The sequence below is a fragment of the Thermobia domestica genome, chromosome 1 (genome assembly GCF_964235325.1).
Source record: "Thermobia domestica chromosome 1, izTheDome1.hap1.1, whole genome shotgun sequence".
Taxonomy (NCBI): domain Eukaryota; kingdom Metazoa; phylum Arthropoda; class Insecta; order Zygentoma; family Lepismatidae; genus Thermobia; species Thermobia domestica.
In genome coordinates this window covers 277,942,427-277,968,133 of record NC_137454.1, presented here as the reverse complement: position 1 = coordinate 277,968,133, position 25,707 = coordinate 277,942,427, and the positions used below count along the sequence as shown (strand labels likewise).

Below are 25,707 nucleotides of genomic sequence, written 5' to 3'. Positions count from 1 at the left end.
CTCAGCCGGTAGGCCATCAATTCCAGGAGATTTTCCAGACGAAGCACTCATAATTGCGGTTTGCACCTCTTCTTTGGTGAATGGAGTTTCCAGTGATTGCGCTTCACGTTGATCGAGCACACATGGGAGGCGATCTAAGAAGGAAGATGGTATGTCAACGGTATCCGATGTGCCATATAAGGTGGAGTAATAGGTGTAAAAAGTCCGCTTAATACCTGCAAAGGTATGGTGGATGTTGCCTTCGTCATCCTTGATGTTCTCAATATATTTGCGTGTACCTCGTTTATATTCTGCCAAGACATGGTAGAGCGAGGGTTCTTCTTGAGGGTCGAGGACTGTAGATTTGCTGCGGATTTTCGTTCCTTCCATGCGACGGCGGGTCAGACACAACAATTTAGCTTGATACTGCTTCATGAGAGGTAAGGCAGAAGGGTTATGGAGAACAGCACTTTTAGCATCAGCCAAACAACGATAGTAGAAATGGAAAAGAGTTCGGTGATCACGCTCCCGCTCAGCACAATACCAGCGACAAAAGCTGGCAACACGTGGTTTGAGATATTGATACCACCAATCAGTAACAGTCCGAAAATGTCTCTGCTGGGTTAACCACTTCGTCCACTTGGTTATAAAAGATTCGCAAAATTCGTGATCCTCAAGAAGAGAAGTATTAAAATGCCAATAACCAGGCCCGCGTTCAACCTTGACATCAGGTATACGCAAGGTAACAATATAAGCACAATGATCAGAAAATATGGTAGGCACAATTTCAGCGTCAAATATGTTGCGAATCAGCATGGGACACATGTACATGCGGTCGATGCGAGAAGCACTATTACGGCTAACATAAGTAAAGGTTTGGTGACGTGGAGAGGTAGACAGCCAGCTATCTTGGAGAGGAAGACCTTGTGTTAACTCCTGCAGGGTCGGACTATAATTAAACCCCGGAGACTGGTCTCCAGGATTTAAAACACAGTTAAAATCACCAGCAAGAAGAACCATGTCACTGTTGGGGAGAATGCAGGAAGCCACATCAGATGCAAAGAAATTGTTACGAGCCACACGTGCCTGAGAGCCACTAGGAGCATACAGATTGAGAAGATGAATATTACCGAGCCGACCACTGATAATACGGCCAGTTGGGTGTAGTAAGATAGGGGAAAACGGAACATGATGCTGAGCAACAATTGCCGTTCCAGTGCCAGTGACAGTAAAATTATTGTAAACAGTAAAATTAGGACCAAGGTCTAACACTTCCAATCCAACTTCTTGCAATAATGCTATATCAATATGTGCTTGTTGTAAAAAGTCACGCAGCGAGAATAGCTTGGTATTACTATGTAAATTATTAATATTAATAGTGGCAATCTTCAATGTCATTGAAAAAAGAAGGAACCATACATAGAAATGAGAAGTGTGCATGACAGGCACGCTCACATCACAGAACTTTCAAATAGGCACTAAAAACAAGGGCGGAGCACAGAGATTAAAAAAAGGAAAACAATAACACATTTGTCACAATTCGCACTTAGCACCAGCACTGCAATACACACACACAAAAAGCAAACATCAGTATCAAGAAATGTGCCAAAGGAAACCAGGATTACCTATAAATATTATAGCATCAGAGTTGATTCTGCGAGGAATCATCTGGTTGAGAGTCAACAGCAGCAGGGACAATTGGAATATCAACGTCAGGAAGGATCTCAGCCTCTTCTTTATTTTTCTTGAACAGTTTGTCACTGAGTTCTTGGCGTCTCGAACGTTTAATTCGAGACCGTTCGCCAGTACCAGAAGCAGAAGTAGGAGAGTTCACACTAGCGCCTACGACTGGAGGTTCCACAACGAGAGGAGAAGGATCAGTATTAACAGTGGAAGGTGACAAATCATTCTCACCATCGACACTTTCAGGGTGGCCAGGTCCGAGCACGCAGGAAACCGCAGAGACCGCCGGCGCCATAGAGCTGGTAGAAATTGGCAAAACATTCACAGAAGGGAGAGTTCGTGCACTGAACGCACTATCACTGGTCGTCATACCTGTGGTGGGTAAAGCCGAAGAAATCGCAGGGGCCAATCGGACGTCGGGAGTTGACGCCGCTGTAGCAGAAGTATTCGGAGAATCACTGACGACCAAAGATGACAAGGATGAGGAGACTATCGGTGGACGATCAGCGACAGATGTTGATAAGCTGCGCTGTGCGACAGACGGAACTGAAGAAACATCATCCGGAGGGATGGCAACAGAGGGGAGAGGGGGGTAGTCGCTATCCTGAAGACGAGGTGCATGGTGCTCATGAAGATTATCTGTTGTTTGAGGAACATTAATGTCCATGGAGATCTGATGGGACTGAGGTGCCTCAGATTGCAATAGGTTGGGAACCCGATCCTGAGACGTCACTGGTAGGCTGGAGAAGTGAGGAACAAAAGAATTCACTGCAGCATCCAAACTAGTAGTAGAAGGGACCAATTTACCCGCATAACTATTAGAGCTGCGAGGTGCGTTATTGGGACGTTGGGGACATTTTGAATGTAAATGCTGGGTACTGTGACACCGTATGCAAGTTTTCTCCTGTCCAGGATAAGTGACCCAGTAACGGTGCTGTTGAATCAGTACGAATGATGGAATCGATTTCTTTAATTCCATTCGTAATAATTTCCTCCCAGTTCGAATTTGGTAAACATGGTCACTAGAATATAGTTCATCATGAATATTATAAATAGTACCATACTGACTCATTACATCCTTAATGGTGTCATTGGAGAGTTCCATAGGAATTACATGTAAGCGCACAGTAACAACCTGAGTATCAGCCCAAGAAATCCGTATATCATATGTGCCTGAGGGATCAGTAAATTGAACTACACCACTAGTGTCATTCAAAACTTGTTCACATAACGCGAGAGACGAAAGTTTGAGGAACACACACTTACGGTAAATATCCAGTTCAAGACTCAATACCTGTTCAACAGGAAAGGCAAAACGATCATATAACCATTCATGAATTGTCAGAGAGGTAGGCCGCTGGCTAACCGCTCCGAAATCAAATTTCAATGTATTCACTCGACGTGTAGACATATTCCAGTTAGTCGCAGTCACAAACCAAGGAAAAAAAAACACACACCAAAACTGTCCCGCCGAAAGATCCACAAAAATTACAGTAAAAAAAAACACGAAAAAAAAGAAAAAAAATGCTTCACTTAATGGGTGAGTTTGACTCAGTTCACACAACACAAGCGTAGCAGCAGAGAGCACAGAGAACATGTTTACTCGACAACGTTCACAGCGCGAAATCACTGGAGCAGGTGGAAATTCGCTTGCACTAACTTGAGTGCTTACAGACAATTCACCACTGCGGCCCCTTACTTTTTAAAATGGCCAACGTTTTTTCTCAATGGAGCAAGCTTTCATGATACATAGTTTTACATCACTTAAATATAGTATAAAAATTATTTATTGACAGCATTAGAAAGTAGCAGAAATTGGTAGTCTCCTATTCATAGGAAAATCGCAATTCACACATTTAAAATCACTCTCAATTACAATAGTCATTTGAGTGTATTTTTTAAAAAATGTCTTGCTTATAATTAGAATGCAGTTTTCCTCCTAGTATTCTTCAAATCAACTTAATATTTACATTACACGTTAGTATGCACTTTAAGAACATATTTGTAACTAGTCCATTCGGACTTATTTCATTAGAAATCAATGAGGTTATCATTATCTCGTTCATCTCTATGATCTTCATCATTTGGTTCTGCATTCATACATCCAATTCCTCGGCAATGACGTAAATTAGAGCACACAATTCCTGCTTTCCGACAACCGTACATATTTTCACAGCCCTTTTTACAATTACAGGATATTACACGGAGCGGGTTCCTTGATCATTCTTGCTGCTACGAGCGTATCTCCTAATGTTGTCCATTCATATTTAGTCGCTCGCATATCATGGAGCAATACCTTGGCTCAAAAAAACCTACACTGTCACAGAATTAATGGAATATACTGTACCACTTTCAACGTACACACGAAAGGTAATGTTTTTTCGGATTTAATCGTTGTAGATATAAGATACCTTCGTGTTCTGAATATCCAAACTGAAATCCACCTTCTGTATGATGTAACATGGATGATTCTCAAGTGGTTGAAGACACCAACTTGCCAGAATTATAATAGATTTCTGTAGCTGGTGACAAGCAACAACCATAAGTACCAAACATATCAAGTAGTAATTCAACTTTTCATCAACCTTCAGCCAATAAGCATGGATGCTGTATACTCGGCGCTTATGTTTGCCAGCAAAGAATGTGCAAGAAATAAGCAAAAAAGCGTGCTTAGTCACGTTGGATCAAAAGCATGTGACATTGTAGCAGCATGTAGAAATTCTGGTGAATTACCGTCAGTGGTTGTTAGACTAGGGGTTTTTCCACACTATAATGTCATTTATGGAAACAGTTGCATATATAATGAAAGGTAGTGGCATTGAAGAACTTTGATCTTGTATGTATGCTAGTAACTCCATGCCACAGATGAAGTCAGGCCATTCTTATTGCTGGTGCTTTGCGAGCTCATTTTTTTAAACATAGTTAGCAATTGCAATATATAATGTATATTTAATGAATCAGACTCCACTGAGGAGTTTGTGCGTCAATTGCGAAATGTTTGTATTCCTCTGATGACTGAAGAACATAGTCAATCAAGATTGCAAATGACCTGAAGTTATTCGTTGACGCTGCTGCAGAAACAAGCCGTATCTGTAAGTTATTCGCTCTGTACTTTCAGCTTGTAAAAATTATGCGTCTTTTAATTCGAAAGAACTGAAGACTTGAATCTTCATCTTCACTGCATGTGAGAAACGTTACCATCCTTCTATGCAGCTGGGCATTTTCTGTATGCCAAATACGCACATCTGTACTTACAAGAAATGTTGCAGTTGGAGGATGAAATGGATCTTCATGAGTTCCAGCTATTTACAGGAAACGGAGCTCGCGTCTCTAAGCACTGGCATGGTAGGTAATGAAATGGTCAACTGATAAATCTAAAGAAATCGGATTGGCTGCTATGAAAGGAATGTTTGGACAGACTTTTGGAAATGTGAAACTTAAACAAAAAGATAAAGCCATCCCACTATCCGTAATCCACAATGTAGTGCGTATCCGTGATGAGCTACTGGCTGTAAACACCATACTTCAACTGAATCATATGAGTATAAATCCGAAAAAGAACTCCAGCAGTGTTTTGCTTACGAGCTTGCACCCTATTCACTTTCTCTCTTCACAGAAATGTCCGTGAGAAAAACGAAAAAAGTCCGCTTTGTACGACATGTTTGAATATCGGACAAATTTTAAAACTCAAATTGAAAACACAAATACCGTGTGCGTGGGTTTCCTCGGGGTTCTCCCGTTTCCTCCCACTGTCTTCATTCCACCATTTCCTTCATTACTCATCATCACCGTCTCCTTTAGCCTAACCGGCATAATCGTGGGACGTAAAACTCAAAGATTTCATTTTCATTTCAAATTGAAAACACTGTGTACGTTATAGATGGAGGCTGGCTTCTACATCATGTTGTTTGGCCACAACATGTAACATACCTTGACATGTACAACTCGTATGTATCCTATGTACTCACAAACTCAGGAACGAAAGAAACAATTATTTTGTATGGGTATTGCACTGAAAACTGTACAAAAGCCGCTGAACGGGAGCAACGTGAGTCAAAGGTTCAACTAATTTTGGTGTTATTCACAAATGAAACTGCATTATTAACAATAAATAAATAAATAAATAAATAAATAAATAAATAAATTCTTAGGTAATTTCAAAAATAAGGATTGTTTCGCCCGTGAGTTGATGGTTCATTTGACACAAGCTGGAATTCAAACCCAGCAAGCAAGAAGTGATCATGACGCACTTATAGCTAAAACTGCTGTAGCCAAGTCTTTATATCCTTGTAGGCACGTCGTAGTAATAAGCTAAGATGTTGACATTTTAATCATTTTGTTTAAATAAGGTAATAATCAGTACGACATCACATTTCGAAAGCTTGGACGTGGACAAGACGTGAGTAAAGAATTTAGTACTAAGAAGTTGTAAGACACACAGACAAATATGCTAACTGTTTTGCTCAGTTACCATGCTTTAACTGGATGCGACATATCATGTGGTTTGTATAGACAGGGAAAGAAAAAGCCTTTGCGATTACTTCAAAAACGGGAAGATTTATGCCGATCACTTGAAGTTTTGAACCATGATAATGCTAGTGTACAATCTATGAACCTGGCACATCATTTCTACTAACACACTACGATTCTCCAGCAATAGTAACCTTACTGGATGAGTTCCAGTATCATTCATACATCCTTGCAGTAAGTCGTTCCCCATTCAGAGCGAAATACAATTCGCAACATTGCCACCCACCAGTGATGCTGCGAAACACCATAGCATTAGGATCAATTGTACCATGGAAATGATTTGCGAGAGATTGAATATGGATGGACAACATTAGGAGGTATGCTCGTACCAGCAAGAACAACCAAGGAACCCGCTCCTTGTTATATCCTGTATCTGTAAAATAATATCTAATAAAATAAGTCCGAATGGACTAGTTACAAATATGTTCTTAAAGTGCATACTAAGGTCTAATGTAAATATTAAGTTGATTTGAAGAATACTAGGAGCAACATTGCATTCTATTTTAAACAAGACATTTTTTTCAAAAAAATACATTCAAATGATTATTGAGAGTGATTTTAAGTGTGTGAATTACGATTTTCCTATGAATAGGAGACTGCCAAATTCTGCTACTTTCTAATGCTGTCAATAAATAATTGTTGTGTATGTCATAAAAGCTTACTCCATTGGGGAAAAACGTTGGTCATTTTAAAAATAAATTGATAGGTGGCTGAGTTTTGTTACCATACGATAATTGTCAGTGTTGCAAGTTTTAAAGAATTTATGCGAAAATCACATTTTGTCCCAAAATTTTGGGTTTTCCGCTTCTTACACAAATTAACCTTGATTAGTATAAGTGTTACCTCGTTCGAATTTACGTTTCTTAAGATTTCCAATGACATATAACTCTTGGTCCATGTGATAAAAGAAGGTTACTAGAACCGTGAAAGTGTATGTTACCTTATGCACTTTTGTCCAAAGAGGTCAGAAAGTAACATTAGTTGATTTTTTTTCTCGGCTTGTATTGCATCGATTTGTATCATTATTGGCTATCATTGAGATAAATATCAAGGACATCTGTTGGTGTTGTTTCGTTGGCGTGTAATAACCGTCAGTGTTGCAAACTTCTCATGATTTCTGAAAATATATTTTTTCTATATATTTTCTTCTTCCTCTTCTACTAGAAATTTAGCACGATGGGTATATATGTTATTTACTTAGATTATCTGTCTTTCATGCTTTCCAACCATATATTATTCATGGTTTTGTGATAATTAGAACGGTGGCTAGAGGAATAAACATAAAGGGTGACGATTTCCATAAATTCCTTGTCGTCGTCTTAAGATGGCGGACATTTTTCAAAATTGTGGGAAAAGCTACAGTGGGATTTTAGGGGACTTTTAGTATGTTATTCCTGACACATCCCCCTACTTCCATACCAATTTTCAGCTTGTTACTAATTTGTTCCTTTCTGGGCAGAAAAATGGGCTATCTTTACTGGACTACTAGTTGAAGGAAACAGGGACATTTACGAAGACAAAAAGACAGATTTTTAAAACCAATTCGTCATTCTATTGCCAGCGTTCATTCTGAACACTGGACTCAAACACAGGGGTAAAAGTGGATGTGAGAAGTAGGGGTACGGTAGGTAACGTTATGATGTCACGCCGTCCACCTACTTATCTTTACCCATTGTAATTTTTTTTTTAAAACTGGGGACACCGTACATACTTTTTCGAAGTCGGCGGACGGCGTCACCCCGCGTTCTCCCTCACTTTTCCCCTGCTCAAACACTTATTCTAATCCTAATTTTATTGCATTGTATGGTAATTGCATGAAGAACTGAACCTCTATTAGCTTTCACAAATGTTTTTTGGTATAAATGTCGAATGTTAATGTTAATATTATGTACTGTGTATGTAGGTTTCTGATAATTTACGATTTTTATTTTTTAATGGTCTTTCCAGCATTCGTCAATTCTGGATGAAGACTATCATAATCATTTTGGCATTGGTCTTCGTGTGACAGACAATGCTTTATAAAGCACAGTATACTACTTATACTTACCAATCGGTACTAATACATTTATGAATCCGCTGAGTAGTAGGGGTCGACGTTGGTGCAACTCAGTCAGCAAAAATTTTTGTGACGTCATAGGTCAAAGGTCAATGACCTTGGCCCAGGGTCAATGACCTAGGGGTACCTAGGACCACCCCCTCTAAATTTTGCCAGGGGTACCTTGGCCCACCCCCTAAATTTTGGCAGGGGTACATAGGACCACCTCCCTTAATTTTTGGAAATTGCCAAATCTAAAAATTTGGTATGGTAGCCTAGGACCATAGCATGTACCTCTATCAGTATTGGGTGTCTATGTCGTTCCCTTTCATGGGTAAAAAAATGCCAAAAATTGAAATTTCGGGGGTTTTTGACCTAATTTATCCCCTTTGATGAGGTATTATTACCTTATATAGTTATATGGGCGTATACATGGGTTCATTACCTTTCATAAGACATGGGTATATTAATGCACCCCTTGAAATTTTTGGGAGGTGTACCTTGGCCCACCCCTTCAATTTTGGAAATTGCCCAATTTCAACATTGGGTATTATAGTACAGGACCCTAATATGTACTATGATAAATTTGGGTGGTCCACCTCATTCCCTTTTAGGGGTACATAGGACCACCCCCCTTAAATTTTGGAAATTGCCAATCTAAAAATTTGGTGTGGTAGCCTAGGACCATAGTATGTACCTCTATCAGTATTGGGTGTCTATGTCGTTCCCTTTCATGGGTAAAAAATTGCCAAAAATTTAAATTTCGGGGTTTTTTGACCTAATTTATCCCCTTTGATGAGGTATTATTACCCTATATAGTTATATGGACGTATACAGGGGTCCATTACTTTTCATAACATATGGGTATATTAATGCACCCCTTGAAAAATTTGGGAGGGGTACCTTGGCCCACCCCTTAAATTTTGGAAATTTCCCAATTTAAACGTTGGGTATTATAGTACAAGACCCTAATATGTATCATGATAAATTTGGGTGGTCCACCTCGTTTCCTTCCAGGGGTACAAAATTGACAAAATATAAACGTAAGCATTACGTTGTACCACATGTTTGGTTTTTGACCTAATTTATTCCTTTGGATGAGGTCCTATTACCTTATATGGTAATGTATAGGTGTTCATTCCCTATCATAAGACATAGGTACATTGATGCAACCCGGGAGGGGATTCGGTATCATAGTACATGACTCAACATGTATCATGATAAATTTGGGTGGTCCACATCGTTCTCTTTTAGGGTACAAAATTGCTAAAATATAAACATAAGCAATATGTTGTACCATGTGTTTGGTTTTTGGCCCAATTTCTCCCCTTTGATGAGGTTTTATTACCTTATATGGTTATATGGTCATGTATATAGGTTCATTTCCTATCATAAGATATGGGTACATTGATGCATCCTTTAAAAATTTGGGAGGGGTATCTTGGCTCATCCACTCGGTTTTAGAAATTGTTTAATATAAGCATTTGGTATCATAGTACAGGTCTCCAATATGTACTACTATAAATTTGGATGGTCCACATCGTTCCCTTTCTCATAGGTAAAGAACTACCAAAAATCAAATTTCGGAGGTTATTGACCTCTATTTAGCATGTTATATGGGTATGTACAGAGGTTTATTACCTTTATATGTTTATGTTTCCTTTTAAATTTGGGAATTATCAAATAACAAAATTCGGTAAACGTTTTCTAGGACCCATTGGTATTCCTCTTATGGCCAAATATTCAAAATTTAAATGTTATTGACCGGCTTTATTATTGAATAAGTACAGGATTTATTACTTTTTCATAAGACACAGGTGTATTTGTGTACCAATCTTAAATTTTGGAAGGGGTACATTTCTTATTGTCGTATCAATAATTGGTAATTGGATAGTATCTCATTCATTGGGTAAATCATTATGATCACGTGATCGGTTATTGACCTATGATGGGATTAGGAGTCCAGGACATTGGTACATTGAAACTTTGTAGGATAATTTGATAATGCGTCATTGGTTTTGATTATTCCCGTCAAATATAAACGTAAGCAAGACGTTGTACCACGTGATTGTCCTTGATGAGGTAGTGTACAGGGATTCATTTCCTTTGTTGTGGTACTTCTTAAGTTTGAGTACACACACACTTCTAGAAAACAGTTGGTTCTACTCAGGTAAACAATTGACGGACATTATTGACCTTATTGAACATATAATGATATGATTAACTCTAAGACTTAGGTATATCAAGAGAAGTATTCTTTAAATTTGGGAATGGTGATAAACAGAATTTTAACATAAGGTGCGAAATTTGAAACAATACATTGAACTTTAGTCACAGCTCATAGTCTAAGATCATTGGTGGTGATTGATTTGAAATCTAATAGCTAACCTTATGGAATCTTATGACTCATAGACGAAAGGCAATACATGCTACAACACTGGCAAAGTTATTGTTAATGCAATTTGATTGGTTGATCACTATCTTTCCTGCAATCTGATTGGTTGATCACTATCTTTCGTGCAATCTGATTGGTTGATGATTTTCAAATCTTTGCTGCATTCAGTTTTAAGTTTTGTTTAACATTTAAAAATCTTGGTTTCGTTCAACATTTTGCACTCACTGATAAATATGATCAAAACCGTTTATTTGTTAATCGAATAGTTAAAAACCGGATAAAGTTTGACGGTTAACCGTGAAACGTAAAATTTTTTAGTTTGAAATTTTTTGCTTGAAATTTTTTGTTTGAAAATTTTTTCGTTTCCAAATTTTTTTGTTTCAAAATTTTGTTTGAGATTTTTTCGTTTGAAATTTTTGTTTGAAAATTTTTTCGTTTGAAATTTTTTGTTTGAAAATTTTTGTTTCAAATTTTTGTTTTGAAATTTTTCGTTTCCAAATTTTTTGTTTCGATTTTTTCAAAATTTTGTTTGAAAATTTGTTTCGCTTCAAAATTTTGTTTGAATTTTTCGTTTCCAAAATTTTAACTTTGTGCACCTATTAGTAAAGAACCGGAACTGTTTAGAACAAAAACCTTTGACAACATTGTGGTGCAATAGTACACGTCAGAACACGATAATGCAACGTCATCAGTTTTGCATCATCGTTCGAGTTAGTATTCATGATAACGTCATCATGGCTACTTGTCTGCAGTTTCTAAACACACGTGATGTGATGAAATCATTTACCAAGATTACTGATTTACAACAGAATGTACCTTATAGAATCTTAGCTAGCCAAATGATCCCTACAAAGTTTGGATTAAGAATCGTAGTGAAGCTTGAAAATGATAAGAATATAATTTTACCAGCAAGATATTTACCCATGGAAGCATCAAAACAAGAAGAACTGCTGCGTTTCTTAAATACTGGATCTGTATCTTTATGTTACAAAGGATTCTTGGGTCGAAGTCATCAACTTGAATTTAGTACACAGCCAGATTCGTCAGCAAAATCATGAATTCAAACGTCAGCACATCAGACATAGTTGTATGAATGTGGTTGGTCGGCATGACGTCAGCAACTGTGATGAAATCATGAATTCAAACGTCAGCACATGACGTCAGCAATAACTATAAACCAGCAAATACAGTGTCATCCCACGAAATCATTTGAGCAAGTGCTTTTCAGGAGGAAAGATGTGTACTTCTAACGATAAAGAGTTCATCTTCGCAAGCTATTATCCAATAAATATATTTCAAACAAAACATGTGATGATTGGTATCAGTGCTAGAACATTTAAACCTGTGATTCGATTGGGCAAAGCAGAACAATTTGGTGTACAACTGACCTGTGAAGAATGGCACGAATCGACCAAATGAACGATTATTTTCATGATGAGCTAAATGTGACCATAGTCAAATCATTAGGCTCAAATCATGAAGTGGTGCTGCGTACAGTCCTCGAAGAGAAGATGGTGCTGTTACGTAAAAAGAGTACAATCCATGTCCATCGTAACATGGTGTATCTAACACAAACTGAATGGAACAAATTCATCAGCGTATTTCAGTGTGTTAAACATGCAGTGGAAGTGTGCAACAAAACTAGTATATTCCTGAAAAAGTACTATTTTGAAAAATGTGTTATGCATATTGTACAACATGTATCTAGATATTGTGATGGTTGTCAACATCGTTCGTGGGTGCATACCTGTATTGATAAACAGTTTATTTGTGATCAAATGGACATTGAGTTTCCACCAATTGATATTGCATTAGACCTTAAAAGACTTCAACTGGAATTAAAATTATATGCTAAAGACAAACTAGTGCAAGAAGTTCAAAATACATTGTATCGACGATATCCAGAACCACTATCTGGTATGGATGTATGTGGAGTGTAATAAAATGATCCATTTCAATGAATTGTGTTTTTTCATTTCAAGTACAACCCCAAGGTTCTGACGTGTACTATTGCACCACAATGTTGTCAAAGGTTTTTGTTCTAAACAGTTCCGGTTCTTTACTAATAGGTGCACAAACTTTTAAAAATGTCAACTCAAACTTTGAAACAAAAATTTCAAACAAAAATCTTTGAAACAAAATTTTGAAACGAAAAAAAAATCAAACAAAAAATTTCAAACCAAAAAAAAATTCAAACAAAATTTTGAAGCGAAAAAAATTTCAAACAAAATTTTGAAACAAAAAATTTCAAACAAAAAATTTGGAAACGAAAAATTTTAAACAAAAAATTTTAAACAAAATTTTCGAACAAAAATTTTCAAACAAAAAATTTCAAACGAAAAAATCTCAAACAAAATTTTGAAACAAAAAAATTTGGAAACGAAAAAATTTTCAAACAAAAAAATTTCAAGCAAAAAAATTTCAAACTAAAAAAATTTTACGTTTCACGGTTAACCGTCTAACTTTATCCGGTTTTTAACTATTCGATTAACAAATAAACGGTTTTGATCATATTTATCAGTGAGTGCAAAATGTTGAACGAAACCAAGATTTTTAAATGTTAAACAAAACTTAAAACTGAATGCAGCAAAGATTTGAAAATCATCAACCAATCAGATTGCACGAAAGATAGTGATCAACCAATCAGATTGCAGGAAAGATAGTGATCAACCAATCAAATTGCATTAACAATAACTTTGCCAGTGTTGTAGCATGTATTGCCTTTCGTCTATGAGTCATAAGATTCAATAAGGATAGCTATCAGATTTCAAATCAATCACCACCAATGATCTTAGACTATGAGCTGTGACTAAAGTTCAATGTATTGTTTCTAATTTCGCGCCTTATGTTAAAATTCTGTTTATCACCATTCCCAAATTTAAAGAATACTTCTCCTGATATACCTAAGTCTTAGAGTTAATCATATTATTATATGTTCAATAAGGTCAATAATGTCCGTCAATTGTTTACCTGAGTAGAACCAACTGTTTAATGTACTCAAACTTAAGAAGTACCACAACAAAGGAAATGAATCCCTGTACACTACCTCATCAAGGACAATCACGTGGTACAACGTCTTGCTTACGTTTATATTTGGCGTGAATAATCAAAACCAATGACGTAATTTCATTTGACAATTCTTAAATTATACTACAAAGTTTTAATGTACCAATGTCCTGGACTCCTAATCCCATCATAGGTTAATAACTGATCACGTGATCATACTCATATTTGACAATGATTTACCCAATGAATGATATACTATCCAATTACCAATTATTGATACGACAATAAGAAATGTACCCCCTCCCAAAATTTAAGATTGGTACACAAATACACCTGTGTCTTATGAAAAAAAAGTAATAAATCCTGTACTTATTCAATAATAAAACCGGTCAATAACATTTAAATTTTGAATATTTGGCCATAAGAGGAACACCAATGGGTCCTAGAAAACGTTTACCGAATTTTGTTATTTGATAATTCCCAAATTTAAAAGGGAACATAAACATATAAAGGTAATAAACCATATAACGTGCTAAATAGGAGTCAATAACCTCCGAAATTCGATTTTTGGTAGTTCTTTACCCATGAAAGGGAACGATGTGGACCATCCAAATTTATAGTGGTACATATTGAAGTCCTGTACTATGATACCAAATGCTTATATTAAAACAATTTCTAAAACCGACTGGATGAGCCAAAATACCCCTCCCAAATTTTTCAAGGGGTGCGTCAATGTACCCATGTCTTATGATAGGAAATGAACCCATATACATGACCATATAACCATATAAGGTAATAGAACCCCATCAAAGGGAAGAAATTGGGCCAAAAACCAAACGCATGGTACAACATATTGCTTATGTTTATAATTTAGTAATTTTTACCCATGAAAGGGAACAAGATGGATCACCCAAATTTATCATGATACATGTTGAGGTCATGTACTATGATACCGAATGCTTAAATTGGAAAATTTCCAAAATTTAAGGGGATATGGAATGGACCCCTATACACGATCATATAACCATATAAGGTAATAGGACCTCATCCAAGGGGATAAATTGAGCCAAAACCAAACACGTGGTTGTACTAAAATTTGGCAATTTCGTACCCATCAAAGGAAACGTGGTGAACCACCCAAATTTATAGTAATATATATTAGGGTTCTATACTATAATACCAAACATGTAAAAGGGGCAATTTCCAAAATTAAAGGGGTGGGCCAAAGTACCCCTCCCAAATTTTTAAAGGAGTGCACAAATGTACCTATGTCTTATGATAGGGAATAGACCCCTATACATAACCATATAACCATATAAGGTAATAGAACCTCATCCAAGAGGTTAAATTGGGCCAAAAGACCAAACACGTGGTACAGTACAACGTATTGCTTACGTTTATATTTTGACAATTTTGTACCCCTAGAAGGAAACGAGGTGGACCATCCAAATTTATCATAATACATGTTAGGGTCCAGTACTATAATACCAAATATATAAAATGAGCAATTTCTAAAATTTAAGGGGTGGGCCAAAGTACCCCTCCCAAATTTTTAAAGGAGTGCACAAATGTACCTATGTCTTATGATAGGGAATAGACCCCTATACATAACCATATAACCATATAAGGTAATAGAACCTCATCCAAGAGGTTAAATTGGGCCAAAAGACCAAACACGTGGTACAGTACAACGTATTGCTTACGTTTATATTTTGACAATTTTGTACCCCTAGAAGGAAACGAGGTGGACCATCCAAATTTATCATAATACATGTTAGGATCCGGTACTATAATACCAAATGTTTAAATTGGTCAATTTCCAAAATTTAAGGGGTGGGCCATGGTACCCCTCCCAAATTTTTCAAGGGGTGCATTAATATACCCATGTCTTATGAAAGGTAATGGACCCCTGTATACGCCCATATAACTATATAGGGTAATAACACCTCATCCAAGGGGATAAATTAGGTCAAAAACCCCCGAAATTTGAATTTTTGGCAATTTTTTACCCCTAAAAGGGAATGAGGTGGACCACCCAAATTTATCATAGTACATATTAGGGTCCTGTACTATAATACCCAATGTTGAAATTGGGCAATTTCCAAAATTGAAGGGGTGGGCCAAGGTACCCCTCCCAAAAATTTCAAGGGGTGCATTAATATACCCATGTCTTATGATAGGTAATGAACCCCTGTATACGCCCATATAACCATATAGGGTAATAACACCTCATCCAAGGGGATAAATTAGGTCAAAAACCTCCGAAATTTGAATTTTTGGCAATTTTTTACCCATGAAAGGGAACGACATAGACACCCAATACTAATAGAGGTACATACCCTGGTCCTAGGCTACCACACCCAATTTTTAGATTTGGCAATTTCCAAAATTTAAGGGGGGTGGTCCTATGTACCCCTGCCAAAATTTAAGGGGTGGGCCAAGGTACCCCTGCCAAAATTTAGAGGGGGTGGTCCTAAGTACCCCTCGGTCATTGACCCCGGGCCAAGGTCATTGACCTTTGACCTATGACGTCACAAAAATTTTTGCTGACTGAGTTGCACCAACGTCGACCCCTACTACTCGCTGAAGTGAACTACTTTTTACATTATTATTATATTACATGCATTATGGCTCTCCCTGCGAATATATAAATGATTTATGGATTTTTTTCTTCCTCATTCAGCTCCATTGGTTGATAGTGCAGGTTTATTGCTCCGCGTTCGCAGTCAACAGGCTCATCCATCATATTCAATTAGTCCCTCTTAGTTACAGCAATATTGGCATTTTTCCTATTTCAGTAGTTTCCTTCCATCATGATCCTATCTTTATTAGCAAATCACTTTGTTCATTACCTGGTCCTACAGCCAGACGGACACCCCGCTCGCACGGACTCTGCTTACAAATATTACTTGTTGGACACAGGAGTACTTCGTTCGTTCAGCAAGTACAGTTCTACTTTCTGTGACCAAATCGATAAGCATCTGTGAAAATGGTCTTTGTTGGATCAATTTTCAAAATGATTTCTGGTCGAGTTTCGCAGTTTGAAGGTAGAAGTCCAGTAGCTGTTTCATCTGGGTAAGAAACATCACTTCTAGCCTTGGGGACTAAGTTGGTTGTATTGTATCAATTCCTGGAGCATGGTACCTTTTTCGTGTCCAAATCCGCAGACCCTAATTCCCCACTGTGGTGATTTTTCGAGCAGGCAAGACCAACATACGCTAACGACCTGTTTGAAGAAGCATGCTTGTTCGGTCACGTTTAATCCAGTCGTCCAACTAGGTGACTTGGTTCATACACTAATTTAGAATGCTCACCTTTCCCATGGGGTAGTTTCTTCAGAACAATTCTTGCTCCAACTTACAGCTTTTAGTAAATTGTTCATCGAGCGGAACCAATGATGCTTCAGGTAACTTCAAATTACTTTTTTTTTTACCACATGTCATCAGTGGCGTAACTAAAGGCTAGGGGCCTCCCGCAGACAGCGTGGAGTGGGACCCCTTCTCCACGTCCCACTTCACGATTTGGGGCCACCTTATGGCTTGAGGAACACCTGCAATGCGGGGTCTGCGGGGCCATTATTTACACCCCTGCATGTCATACGTTCCTCCCTTCTTGTTTTGGAGGTATTTTTTTCCTTTGGTAATACTTTCAGTCTTTTCCGTCGTAGTTTATTATTACTAATATTGATGTTGGTTTTCGTTTGGTGTAGTTTTCTATAATTTTTTCTCCTATTTTTAATTTCTTTGTTTTAGTTTTTGTATATACTATAGTAGGTCAGCATTAAATACGCTTTGGCTGACAAAAAATACCTTTTTTCACCTATGACCTCAATGTCAAGGTTATGTCTACTTTGTTAATTTAGAAACTTTAATTTTTGGTTGTTTTTTTTTCAAAATTGGCCCGTGACATTGATTTATTTTAAACGATATATCTTAGAAATTTCTTTACACAGCGGTTTTATTATATATATATATATATATATATATATATATATATATATATATATATATATATATATCAGTGGCGTATTTAGGGGGGGGGGCTTCCGGGCTTAAGCCCCGCCCGAAATCTTACTTACTATAGTAAAGTATATGAAATGTCTTGCAGAATTTTCACATTTTCAGGCAAAGCCCTCCCCGAAAGTTAGCAAAGCCCCCCCGAAAGAAAATCGTAAATACGCCACTGATATATATATATATATATATATATATATATATATATATATATATATATATATATATATATATATATATATATATATGTGTGTGTGTGTGTGTGTGTGTGTGTGTGTGTGCATATTTTTCTGTCGAGCTTGTTTTGCCAAGTTCGATTTCTAGACAATTTCACGCACCAGATTTCGTTTTCTAATGCTAGTATACCCTTTAGTACTGTGTCCTGTCTTGTTTATTTGTCTGTTTGGGCTTTATAAGATCTACTAAAGATATTAGTGACGATGATAAGCTAAGAGTATGCTCCTTTAATATTTTGGCCTGCGTTTTTCATATTTGCAAAACTTTCATAATTATATTTCATTAAATGAAAAAAGAGAAAAGGAAAAAACTATTTTTTTGGCAAAATTAACGGTTATTTTAAATATGGCAGCAACATATAAACAATATATCCAGTTTTCTTACTTCTACTGTCAATTATCTTTGATTTGGCACAAGAACGAAGTTTCTAGCTTGTTTCTGTGAGAAGATATTCTAGTTCAAATATAATTTGGTATTTCGCGCGCGGGCGCACTCTTAAATATTGAATTTCACAATGTAGGCCTCGGTTGCGGAAGTGTTACCTTCGACTTTTTCATTGAATTATCACCATCTAACAGGTTCTGAAGAGATGATCTGTCATCCCCTAATTTGTACAACTTCTATAGACAAAGCCTAGACGTGTCTGATGTGCCTAAATGTTTCTGATAAAAAGCAAACGTTATTGTTTTCTAGCAATTGTGAAATTGTTCCTAACTTCTTCCACTATCACTATTACTACTACTAGAAGTAATTGTATTTTCGTTCGCCATTTCCAACACGTTCCATATATCCGTTCAACCAAAATTTGTAAATAGGGGCTATTCTTGTCTATATTCGTATGCATATTTTGTTAAAATATCAATATAATGCATACATAATACAAATTATTTCACCGAAAGAAAGAGCGTTACTATGTATCGCGATCAAGACAAATCCTACTTAGTTTCTTTTATGATATCCAAAGTTTCGATCTACATATCGTAAAGGAGCTGACACATTTTCCCTCTCTTTTCCTTTCAGACACTAATTCTTCCAAAGTATATCTTATAAGGCAATTCATCCTTAGACAGTGTCCAAACCAATTTCTTCTCCTTTTTACTATCAACTTCAGTATGCTTATCCGCATTCATTTCAGTCTATAAAGACCTCATAAAATTATTCCATGTTTCAAATCCAATGTCCATTTTACATTACTGAGGTCATATCAAGTTATCAGTCCTGGCCCGAGTGTTATTTGAATGTTTCTGGACAAGTACCTTCTTCTACAGGATGAGGTTGTTAGCCTCACATCAAACCTCCAACCTGCAGGTACCAACTCTTATCGTGTGTCCACGACTGCTTATTCAGTATATTCGCAGCTGATCTCTATATCAAGAGGCGTTTTGTCCGATCCACAACCTATGGACGCGCAATACCGTGGTGACAGATAACAACATTAGTAGTAAAACGATAACACTGTAATAAAAAGGTATAAGTCAACAGACAAAGCGAAAAAGATAGAAACACAGTATTTTCATTTTCGGTAACAACAATTCATTTTTGATATTCCGGAGATGGTCACGCTGACTTAGTGGTAGAGCACTTACCTCTGATGCCTGGAGTCCCTGCCTCAATCCCCGGCCAGGTAAGTTTGTGGTTGACAACACCGTATCCTTGGGTTTTCTCGAGATACTATCAACGTCTTATTTTAAAAAGTCTTCCATTATCATTCAGTTGCCTTAATCTTCCGTCTTCCTTAGCCTAAAGGGCATAATCGGGTGACATTAACTGGAAGATTTAATTTCGTTTCTCATATTTTTGAATTTGTTATAGCCTAGGTTAGGAACTTTTCGTTACCATCCATAATCCACCATCCATATGACTCCTCATCACTTCTTCTTTTCGTTGAGTTAGACTCTTACAAAGTCGAGCGATACTTTAAATTTTGAGAGCTATTTTTTTTTAATTATCAATCCAAGAATACTGTATGACTTGATGGTATATACAGTAATTTGTGTTGGCATATTAGTATATGTAACAGCGTCAATCCATGCTGAGACCGAGAAAAAAATTGCCGCTTGACCTTTTCAAAAAAATTGATTTTTTCATGAATGTTTATTCTATATTAGGGTGCTTCAAAACCACAATTAATTATTTTTTACATGCCATGGCGACGCAGCGGGTCTTGCCATTTTGCGCTTTTTCGATTTTAGGTGTTTACGTTGTTTTGAATATCTCAGCACGTATTTGTTCTACCAAATTGAAAATTGGTGGATGTATCCAACTTGTGCAGAGCAAAAACTTTGATCTCATAACATTTTTGCCTAAAATCAATTGAAGAGGGTGAAATCAGGACCTACAGTAGCAACATTTTTGGGCATTGAAGACATGTTCTGGATGAAGAAACAACTGACGTAGAGGTCTGAATTTGTGTGTGCATATAGTTCGGGGTCATAAGTTAATACACAAAAATTTACAGACCTGTAGCTGCTGCCAAAGACCTAAGAAAAACTCGTAAAATTTGGGAATTATGCCAATTTTTCATGTTTCACTATCCAATATCTCCAATGGGCCTGGATAAAAACAATCTGAAAGTTTGGGAATAGTTAGTCCTTAGTATACCATAACACACAACAAAGCGTGTTTTGTGTTTTTGAACAGAAGGGGTCAAAGTATTAAGTAATGATATCATACACTAGGAGGTATTTTGTTCACAAATTCAACTGGAAATTCGTTGTTGTGAAGTAAAATAAAGTAGGATGAATGGTTAGTCCACTCAAGGCTCTCAAGCTTGTTTCTTTCCTCAAGTAACACTGTCTTATCACACCCATAGCAGCACTGGAAAAGAATGTCGCTCTCAGCAGAGGGCGAGGAAACTCAAGATGCACGCTTGACAAAAAGTCCGTAAGTACTCATTGCTCTTGCTGTTTGCTATATCAATGATATTCAATCATGTTTATTCTTGTTTCAACTGTCAACTCATGCAGGAAACGCTTGTCCTTTCGTTTGATCTACATTACCAAGTCAGTGAACACTTACTCGCTATAAACACTGACTGTGGAATCATTGATATAGCCAACAGCAAGTGCAATGAGTACTTACGGACTTTTTGTCAAGTGTGCATCTTGAGTTTCCTCGCCCTCTGCTGAGAGCAACATTCTTTGCCAGTGCTGTCGTGAGTGTGATAAGACAGTGTTACAACTAGAGGAAAGAAACGAGCTCGAAAGACTTGACTGGACTAAACATTCATCCTACTTTATTTTACTTCACAACAACGAATTTCGTGTTGATTTTTTGAACAAAACACATCCTAGAATATAACGTCATTACTTAATACTTTGACTCCCTTCTGCTCAAAAGCATAAAACGCGCTTTGTTGTGTGTTATGGTATACTAAAGGACTAACTATTCCCAAAATTTCATTTTTTTATCCAGGCCCATTGGAGATATTGGATAGTGAAACATGCCAAATTGAAATAATTCCCCAATTTTAGGAGCTTTTGTTCAGGCCTTTGGGAGCAGCTTCAGGTCTGTAAATTTTTGTATATTAACTTATGATCTCGGACTATATGCACACACAAATTCAGACCTCTACGTCAGTAATTTCTTCGTCCCAAACATCTCTTTACTCTCCAAACATGTTGCTACTGTATGTAATGATTTCACCCTCTTCAATTGATTTTAGGCAAAACTGTTATAAGATCAAAGTTTTAGCTCTGCACGAGTTGGATACATCCACCAATTTTCTATTTCGTAGAAAAAGACGTGCTGAGATATTCAAAACAACGTAAACACCTAAAATTGAAAAAGCGCAAAGTGGCTGGAGCCGCTGTGTTGCCATCGGATGTTGTAAAAAATAATTAATTGTGGTTTGAAGTAACATGATATCGGATAACTATTCATGAAAAAATTAGATTTTTTGGAGATGGTCGAGCGGCACTTGCTTGATCACTTAGAATAGATTGACCCAACACAGAAGAACGTATATTTCGATAAAACTAATATTATGAAATTTGTAACATGTATTGTTTTCTTTTATCTGAAAAGGCCTGGAATCCATGAGCATAGCTCGAATTTCAAAATAGTTTAATACTATCTATAATAGTTTGTAGATAAAAGATGAATAATATTTATTATGTTGATAGTTCTTAACGCAAGAAATGAAACTAAATTACTAACCTTTCAAATCTGTCTCGATGAAATGAAAAGGTTTTCTGGTTATCATGTTCAGAACCAACCGAAGAAGCAGAAACCTCCAGAGTATTCATTCCTAATAAAATCAAAATGTATTTAATATAAATATATTTAAGAAAATTCCATAGTTTAAGTGTATATATATATATATATATATATATATATATATATATATATATATATATATATATACAAGGGCGGATCCAAAGGGGGGCTAAGGGGCTATAGCACCCCCCCCCTTGACGCTTAGTTTTACACTGGATAAAATGGGCTTTAATTCTGCTTTACACTGGATAAAACAGCAAATTATGGTTTAGTCCCTCCCTTGATCATATCCTGGATCCGCCACTGTATATAAATGCCAGGTTTGACAAAAAACAAAGACATAAGCTATCTTCGTGATGACTAGATACGAAAAAATGGAAAGACAGGAAAGTTGTTGGACATGGGTAGTTTTTAACCTAAGACGATGGAATTGCACCAGCCATTTGTGCTTCACCTAATGTTAAATACAAGTGCAGCATTCCCAGGTCGAACGGAATGTAATTTCACACAAATATGACATTGGGAACGTGCATATTGTTATATGAGGACAACAAGAACATCTCGAATCAATTCCCAACAATATTTTTTTTGTATTGTGGGTATGTGCAGAAACAGTTTACTGAACTGGAAATGTTGCGTTTTATTGAACAGTAGCTGCAATACCCATTGTTCGCATGGGCCTGTATTTGGAAGTCAACGCTTGTGGGAATATCACCATTCATCTCAGCCAGTGCGAAAACTATGGATTTGACACTAATATGATCATTTGGGATTATTTTTACATGTCTCGGTAAACCCCTCTCCCCCACAGGTGAACCCCGGCCAAAACAATGTTGCTGAATTTGAAAGTCATCGCTAATGAAAGTGGCACCATTGATATCAGCGACCGCAAAATCTATGGATTTGACACTAATATCGGTCATTTTGGATTATTTTCATATGTCTCGGTATATACAGCGGTAACCCTCGGCCCGCAGCCGAATGGGGTGAATTTGGAAGTTAATGCGATCAGAGTTTCACCATTGATCTTAGCTATCGCGAAAACTATGAATTTGACACTAATATCGGTCATTTTCTACTACTTTTACATGTCCCGGTAAACGCCTCCCTCCCGTGAGACTTCCCTGGTTTGACATTTAAAAAAAAAAACTCTTCTTCTTCGTCTTGGTCCTAGACTAAGGTACCCGTGACCGAAATTTTGTAACTCTTGGTCCACTCGTCTCTTCCTCAGGCCGCACACAGCAGAAGGAGACATATAGAAACAAACTCTACTTTATTTATATTAGATAGGGCGCGTTACCAGTGTGGAACCCAAACGGCTGGTGCAACTGGAAAAATTCCATTTTAGACTAAGAACCACCTATTTTCACGAACTTTCCTCTCTTTCATTTTTTCGGATCTTTATTCATAACAGAGATAGCCTTTGCTCCGAACTTTTGTTACATCTGATGTACGAGTATATCAAATCTATATACATATCTACATATGTATGAATAACATGATAGTTTCAAAACAAACACACCACAGATAAATAAATAGATAGATATAGATATAGACAGATCCATAGATATATTTAAAGTCACTCTCTCCTTTACACACACAGAGAGAGAGAGAGAGAGAGAGAGATTAATCTTTCACTTCTCCGAATAAAATCAGTACTTACTGCTAGGGGCGGACTAGTCAACCCATGTACCCGGCAGGCCAACATAAAGAAGACGAAAGTGTCTATTGCAGAAGAAATACTTTCTTTGGAAATTTTACCTAATTCAGTAACGCTACATAGGTACACTCAGCATAAGTTTTGTAAAATTTTCACATGGATACCTTTCAGAAAATCAAAGGTTGGGATATTCTGATTATCGGGAATGTTTTATTATTCTCTTGTTTTGCGCAACTTTTATCATCCTCCAATGTAAAGATAAAACAAAATGGTATTTTTGTATAATAAATATATTAGTATTAATATTGCACTTGAACGTTTTGGGTCATCACAAATATCTAAACGTCTAAGGATCTCTCCTTTGTCGTAAGTTCGCTACATTCGAAAACCAAGGAGTGTATTGAACGTAATGTTTTGGGTCAAACATTAAGTCATTCGTTCCATCCTTAGAAGCTAAGTAGCTGGGTTAGTACTTAAATACAAATTCAACTCTTTTTACAGATATGGTGTATAAAATTGGCATTACACGTTGTTCTAGAATGAAGAAACTATATTCCATAAAAAGGGCTAGTAAGCATAAAGTATATAAGCACAAGGAAGGTACTATATCTTCCTATCATTACTTGCTTCCAAAATTAAAATCGTGTTAACTTTACCAAACAAGATTATCAAAACCTTGGATTGTGGAAGTGCTTAATTTTATTCTTCTTTCCTGTCTGTGCATAGTCGTACATGTTTGTTTCAAATTTTGTTACACAAGCACAGCAGATAGCGGTGGGCATAAACTCTATACCAAAATTATGAAAATGAGCTAGGGATTCAGCTAGTTTTTTGCTCTAGTTTTGACGGGAATCGAACCCGGGAGCACCGCAATGTAAAGCAACGCTTATCCCACTACTCTAACAAGGAGAAGGCACACTTTGGTAAGTGAACTTCGGGGCCATTTTTGTGAAGTGGTAGTGTGCATTTAAAGAGTTAATATTACAAACTGGGAGAGCGCAATGGGCAAAAATGACGGAGAAAAACCGTCTTCAAGTTTTCTACTCGACACACATATCGTACGACGCGCAATCTTATAAAGTTACGGGGTGGCAGAGTGAGAAGAAACAGCTACTCAAGTGCAAAGGGTCCTGGGTTCGATTCTCGTTCGAGTTAAACATTTTTTTACTTGTTTTTTGCTTCAACCAATAAAGTAACTATAAGTAAAATATTAATTCACTATATGTTTATAATGAATAAAACAATAGAAATTTTCAATTACTTGTAAATTCTTTTGATGTTCCATGTTAACTAGGAACAAAATTAATCTCTTCCGTAAATATTATTGCTACTGCAGTCGTTGTGTAAAAATGTTCTGAAGCTTCGTGTCTACATCTGTTGACAGTGTGAAAATTATAAGGGGAATAAGGGGGAAATTGCTTTGGTTATAGCAACATCCAGTATTAGCAAAGGGGATTCTCCCCTCAATTCCTTTGTAAATCGTACACTGTCAACAGATGTAGACACGAAGCGTCAAGAACATTTATTACACAGCGACTGTCGTCATGGGCGCCGAACATGGGGGGACGGGGGCCCGTCCCCCAAGCTCATGTGGGCCCATGTACTTTTATGAATATGTATTTTTTATTGTTACATGTATTGTTGTACGTACTTTTTATGAATAAGCCCCCCAAATTTACAGAGAAATCGGCGCCGTTGACTGTCGTAACCATAATACAACTCGTGATATCAGTATATTTACGGAATAGATTAAATTTTCTTGCTAGTTAACAAGGAACATTGAAAGATTTTACAAGTGATTTTAAAATTTCTATTGTTTTATTCATTATAAACATATGGTGAATTAATATTTTATTTATACTTACAAGTGGTTACTTTATTAGTTGAAGCAAAAAAAGAAAACAAGGGCTGACTCGAACCCGGGAACCTTTACATATCAGTTGCACACTTT

At 36.8% G+C, this 25,707-nt stretch overlaps 1 protein-coding gene across 5 annotated transcripts in view; it reads right to left on the bottom strand.

Moving 5' to 3' along the window:
- Window positions 1–25,707, bottom strand: part of LOC145661112 (extracellular matrix organizing protein FRAS1-like) — a 3,375,101-nt gene that overhangs the window by 3,003,533 nt on the left and 345,861 nt on the right. For all 5 annotated transcript variants that reach the window (XM_081726561.1, XM_081726566.1, XM_081726573.1 and 2 more), the window contains exon 2: window positions 22,037–22,127. In XM_081726561.1, coding sequence (XP_081582687.1) covers window positions 22,037–22,127 — 91 coding nt within the window. The remainder of the gene's footprint in view (window positions 1–22,036; window positions 22,128–25,707) is intronic.